Here is a 6,446-nt window from a genome sequence, read left to right as displayed (position 1 = left end):
TTTTTTTCTTTTTTGTTCATAACATTGCATTCAAAGTCCACGTATTTGCTCCCATCTTAAAGAACCTGAACACCTAGCAAAGTTTGGCACTGGACAAAGTTTTTTCGCATAGCAACTGACACAACAAAAAAATCAATGTATCGTGTTTGTTTGTTTGTAGAAAAGAAATGATCTGCAGTTGCTACATCACATGTTATTGCAGCTTGATCAGACAGATTTCATCAGCGGAAACAAAACAAACAACATGCTGTCAGCCTGCTCAGAGTTACAGTGCTACAGTGCAGTGTGGATTCAGGACACAGATGTGGTGGATCTGTGATGGTTTCACTCACTCAGTCAGGGGTCCATGGGCCTGGTTCCTGAGCTCTCTGTAGTTCCTCCAGTGGGGCATGTCTGTCCGGATTGGGTGTTTACCCTCCTGCCTCAGCACCTGTTCTATCAGGTCGGCACTGGCCACATTCACCACGACCAAAGGGCCGTATTTGGACTTCCACAGGGGGCCGTATATCTTGCTGTGCTCGATCTTTGAGCAAATAATGGGAGTTAATAGGTTAGTTGCATGTTCGAAGTTATCAGGAGGTAAATGATGTTTAAGGAGACCAACAGTTTCCTGTTGGAATTAGAAAATATCATGACATATCAGTGCATACTTATCTTTGCTTAGAGTATCCTCATTATAAAAAAAAATATCTCTTACTTATCCTCTATTGTGGAAAACTCTCCTAAGACTGTGACTGTCTCTCAAAGGAAAACTAATATAGATTTCTTTTTATTCATTTATTTGTATTACAGGATTTGTTAAAGATGATTTTAATCGTTGTTATTAAGCGCTTATTAAACCATGATTCAATTCTAAACCCCAAACTGTGCGTGAATAAATACCACAGTGGGATCAGGATACACTGATCGCTCTAGCAGCTCCAGAGGAAGGTGCACTGTAGTTCAAGGGCGCGGACTGAACCCTTAGTCCAGAAGGAAAACTCTGTTTTCACCTTCTTTTCCAACTTACTTGCATTTGTTGCGTCGTTTGGAAATATCCCTTTATAAAAAGCCAATACAAGGTAGTCATGAAACTCGGTCCGCCTAAATCATCCATAGTTTTTATTTTGTTGACACCCATGACGGTGCTGGTGGAGGCTGCCTCGCGGCGGAGGGTGTCCCCATAGTTGGCAGGGTTTAGTCCCGCTGTCACTCTCTGGATCCATTTAAGCCGCTGACACTTCAGCCGCAGTCCGACGTTCATCAGAGATCTCCCGAGCATTTTAACCATGCAGTGCGTCTTATCGGTCCCTTTATGCCGTGACAGGAGGCTAAACAAGTGAATCAGCCCCGGTGCCTGTGCCTGTATATGTCTACGTGTGTGTGTGTGAGAGAGAGAGCGGTGAAATAATGCCTCTTTGTTTGTGAAACAGCAAACCCGATGCCCGTGTAGCAGCCTCCTACTAACAACTGTGGACTTTGACATTATCATAAACGTCAGCAAGTGAACCTACAGGACGCTGTTTGTAACCTGCGCAAACGCAGAGGAACAAATATTATTCATATACATATAAAGCTCTGGTGAAGATAAATTAGTCAAACACATTCATAATTCACAACCTCAGTACAAATAAGGTTAATGTGGAGTTGAGCCAAAGCCACGGTTTTCCGTTTTCCTTTAAAGGATGTTGGGGGTGGAAACACGTCTGCTTCCTTACTCTTCTTTACCCGTGGCTATATAAAACACACTCCTATATTTATTTGTGGGAAATTACCGTCAAACACTGTTGCGTAAACGCCCGTTTCGTAGGCGTGAATGCAGTTTGAATAAAATTTCATTATAGCCTGAAACTACCGGAGGACAGCGGCTGGAGGTACAGCCTTGCGGGGATTGGTGGATCCGGTGAGGGACTGCGGTAAAGTGAGCCGTCATTTGTGAGCCGCGGTCAAGCCAGCCGCCTCCTATCCGCCGCATAAATTTCCTTGCGCGTTTACACCAGTCTTTACGGTAGCGCCTTTTCGCTTTATATCCTGTGGGCTTCGGAGTTGACGTCACGCCGCAATGCATTGTGGGAGCGCGGCGGCATTTTCGGGGTCTACGAATCAAATCAAACACACTGTGTTGGAACGACGATTACAAGATGCTTAAAAGCTGCTCAAACGAGAATGGACTGTATAGAGACCGATTGCGTCCAGAGGCGAAGCGGCGGTACTTGCAGAAAATAGCTGCAGTGGAAATGTGGACCCGTATGAAATACGGCCGTGGAGTAGAAACCCTGAAGACCAACCGCTATTGACGTAGCCTGACATATTTCATACCTTGTCTGTGGAGTCAGCGCGTACAAGTGGTCATTCAAACAAAGGTAAGTCAGCTCGAGTACTGCGTGTAAAATGTGTTTGATTTCCCTGCAAACATTCACATTAGTGCAGCATAAATTCATTCATGAGGGGAAATTACAGTGAGAACATGTGGAGGCTGTTAGAGGGATAACATAGTGAGTTCAGTGCATTGATGAGACATTGTCCTGAAGCATTTAGTTATTCTTTATGGTTAAAGAAATTGCAATGTTTTATTCATATTTATTATAAATAATCCTAATTACACATCTTGCATCCATATATGTATCTTGTGTCACTAAAAATACATTTTATTTTAGTTTTATATATTGATCAATGACCTGCAGAATCTCCTTATCATATTAAGTGATTCATAATTGTCACTTTATGCTTTCTCCATCTCTACAGTGATGACATCCTTGCATTACATACTTTAGGTTCATTTTCTGCAGGCAGGTTTCTGACAGAACAGACAGATTTAGACTATAACCTGCAGCGTTCTATAGATGGACACATAAAGAAATGAAAAATGACATGTCTGTGCTAACTTTCTAAACACTTTTTACATTTATGATAAAGTAGATAAAACACATTTGTGTCGGCCTTGGCTCATAGTTCTTGTCTTTAAATGAACTTTGTGTGTGTTTCAGGTGCTGCACTCTAAGACTGAATGAACCAGCATTGCAGCCATGGGTCACTGTGAGCATCACAGGGAAGGTTGAAGCCGCCCGCTGCAGCTGCATGGCCGGAGTCGCAGAGACCTGCAGCCATGTCGCTGCTCTTCTGTCTAAAGTAGATGGAACAGTGTTGATCCGTGGCACAAGGACTGTTACACATGAACCTGCATACTGGGTTTGCTGGGTAATGTGACCAAGATACAGCCAGAGGTTGGCCATAAGATAGACTTCTCCTCTTCAGCTGCCCAAAAAAAGGCTCTTGATCAAAACATACACAGACAATCTGTAGTGACAGGGAAAAGGAGCCTCAAAACAGAAAAATCCCACCTGCTACTGTGGAGGAGTTGTCACTGCTATAATGCCATCATGTTTTATCTAGGGGTCTAGATGTATGCCTGTAGTGCACTGCCGTGTAAATAATTTGCATTTACTGAATATGTACTGACTGAGTCCCGCTGTTCAAAAGTTGAATAAAGAAACAAAATAATTTTGCCTTTTTTTTTTTTTTATTAAAACCACTTTATAGAACATCACATCAGTTACAGTGATGATGTCATTTACAGTTTACAAATGACAAAATGTTTACATAAAATCATGAGTGTTTACATGATATCACCCACTACTAACATTACTTTATTTACTGTATCTTTTGAAAAAATAACAGCACAAGACTTAAGAATATTTAACAGGAGCAGGTTTCATTCTTCTCTGGTTTTATTATCACACTGTTCACCAAACGCAGCAAACCTTCACCATCTTATCCAGGAGGGTCACCTCTTCACCCTCACATGGAAGAAGTAATCTGATTGGCATGGTGGTATGTTTGAAGCAGGTCCCTCGTGTAGCGCTGGAACCCAGTCATGATGTGTTTCACCCATTTCATCGGCTGGTTTGCTGCAATAATGTCAAATAATTAGCAACTCTATAAATAGAAGGTAGTTCTGCAAAATCACTCAGTAGGCTGTTTGTTCTAATTTGCTATGAGCTCAGAGCGCATCGAAAATGAAACTAATAGGCTATAAAGAGTGATATGAACATATTTAGAACTTACCGGAATGAAAATGTCTGGAGCACCAACAGATATTTGGAGATGGAAGAGAGCTGCACGTCAGCTCGTCTCACAGCTGCTCTCCAGGCTGGACGCCTTCGTTTGGTAACATCGATACACGAGCTGCCTCATGTTGCTTCCAGGTTGGGAAAGCATAAAAAGACAATCCAACCTTATTCCCGTGCCGGTCGTAAGATCGAACATTGCAGCCGAGCACACAGCAAGTACGAACCATGGCTATGCTATCGCTCCTAGCTTAGACCCCCAAAATGGTGAATCGGGCCAAAATCCTTTCCACGCCCACCCCCGTGACATCACGCTCCGAAGCCCTATGAAAGCCTAGACTCGCGCACACATGCACGCGCGTGAACAGTCACACGCACGCGCGCACACAAATTACAATGGAACAGCCCAATACAGCCATCGTGACAGTCTGGTTGCATATTCAAAAATTCATTAAAAATCATTCTTAAAAGTTGATGCCAAGCTTTCAACACAATCCTCTTCTCGGACACCTACTTTACCTCTGGGCCAGTTTTTACCCAGATTTACTGTAATATTACTCAGAAATCACAGTAAACTCATATTCAGTGCAATACAGTCAATGCACTACAATTATGTTTATTTCAAAAATTCATTAAAAGTCATCCTGAATAGTTGAGGTCCAACTTTCAACACATCCCTCCTCTGGGACACCTACTGTACCTGTGTGCCAAGTTTCATCCAGATTTACTGTAGAATTCCTCAGAAATTAATGGAAACATTTATTCAATCTAATACAGTCAGTACAATAGAATTATGTCAATTTTCAAAAATTCATTAAAAATCATCCTGAGTAGTTGATGTCCAACTTTCAACACATCCCCCTCTGGGACACCTACTGTACCTGTGTGCCAAGTTTCATCCAGATTTACTGTAGAATTCCTCAGAAATTAAAGTGTACTTGTATTCAATGCAATACAGCCAATACACTACAATTATGGCAATTTTCAAAAATTCATTAAAATCATCCTGAGTAGTTGATGTCCAACTTTCAACAGATTCCTTCTCTGGGACACCTACTGTACCTGTGTGCCAAGTTTCATCCAGATTTACTGTAGAATTCCTCAGAAATTAATGGAAACATTTATTCAATCTAATACAGTCAGTACAATAGAATTATGTCAATTTTCAAAAATTCATTAAAAATCATCCTGAGTAGTTGATGTCCAACTTTCAACACATCCCCCCTCTGGGACACCTACTGTACCTGTGTGCCAAGTTTCAGCCAGATTTACTGTAGAATTCCTCTAAAGTGTACTTGTATTCAATGCAATACAGCCAATACACTACAATTATGTCAATTTTCAAAAATTCATTAAAAATCATCCTGAGTAGTTGATGTCCAACTTTCAACAGATTCCTTCTCTGGGACACCTACTGTACCTGTGTGCCAAGTTTCAGCCAGATTTACTGTAGAATTCCTCAGAAATTAAAGGGTACTTGTATCCAATGCAGTCGGCCAATACAGTAGAATTATGTCAATTTTCGAAAATTCATTAAAAATCATCCTGAGTAGTTGATGTCCAACTTTCAACACATTTCTCTTCTGGAACACCTACTGTACCTGTGGGCTAGGTTTCATCTCAATCCGATGCATCAATAATTGTTTAATATTGATGGATCAAAAGTGCTGCGGAGATAGTCATGACAGGGACTATAAAGAGACAGCATATTTGCTTGTCTTCACTGACTAGCTTTGAAATCCAGATTTTAATTTTAGAATATTAGGTGTACTTGTGGTTTGTATAGAATTTTAATGTTGAACAGGAATCAGAGTCTTCATCTCTTAGACCTCTCTTCTGTGGATGCAGCTCACATCATTCTGTACAAAACGATAATTTTTAATTCTGCAACTGTTTATAACTTGCATAGTTCACATTTCTGTATAGCTGTATATCTCATACTTCTGTATAGTTTTTTTTATTTCATATTCTGTATAGTTTTTAATATTTATATCCTGTTCATAGGTTGTACTCACTACAGCCTGTACATACTTATAGTTATAGCATATTCAGAACTTACTTCATACTGTGTACATTGTAACATACCATAATAGACCCATTTCTGTAATATACTTACATACCTATATTATTGCTAATATATATTGTAATACATCTATTACAATATATACTTCTTGATGGATGCAAACTGCATTTCGTTGCCTTGTACCTGTGACATGTGCAATGACAATAAAGTTGAATTCTATTCTATTCTATTCTAAATTAATTCAGAAGACAAACACCCGTCTCTGCTTTTGAGATTAGCATTAGAACCCTCAGTTTTGACAAATAATACAGTTATAGTGGATCAGGTGACCCTGAATCTTCCCTTATTTGTGCTGCAATAAGCCTAGGCTCTTGCTG

The 6,446-nt window shown here is 40.4% G+C and overlaps 1 protein-coding gene and 1 long non-coding RNA gene across 2 annotated transcripts in view; one reads left to right on the top strand and one right to left on the bottom strand.

Annotated features, from left to right (window-relative positions):
* Positions 1-1,534, bottom strand: part of LOC102291649 (sterol 26-hydroxylase, mitochondrial) — a 3,610-nt gene extending 2,076 nt beyond the window's left edge. Inside the window, exons 1-2 of the mRNA XM_005953267.3 lie at positions 1,010-1,534; positions 333-523 (exon numbers count right to left, since the gene is read on the bottom strand). Of these exons, the coding sequence (XP_005953329.3) occupies positions 333-523; positions 1,010-1,471 (653 nt within the window). The 5' untranslated portion in view covers positions 1,472-1,534. The remainder of the gene's footprint in view (positions 1-332; positions 524-1,009) is intronic.
* A 483-nt stretch (positions 1,535-2,017) lies between these two features.
* LOC121813773 lies at positions 2,018-3,480 on the top strand. The gene is made up of 2 exons (XR_006053868.1): positions 2,018-2,342; positions 2,967-3,480. It is a non-coding gene; the product is annotated as an uncharacterized LOC121813773 (long non-coding RNA).
* Positions 3,481-6,446: the final 2,966 nt, after the last annotated feature.

Source organism: Haplochromis burtoni, unplaced genomic scaffold, assembly GCF_018398535.1.
Source record: "Haplochromis burtoni strain Fernald_Lab_line unplaced genomic scaffold, NCSU_Asbu1 Contig_2523, whole genome shotgun sequence".
NCBI classification, from domain to species: Eukaryota; Metazoa; Chordata; class Actinopteri; order Cichliformes; family Cichlidae; genus Haplochromis; species Haplochromis burtoni.
The sequence above is the reverse complement of the archived record's forward strand: the minus strand, read 5'-3'. Positions and strand labels throughout refer to the sequence as shown.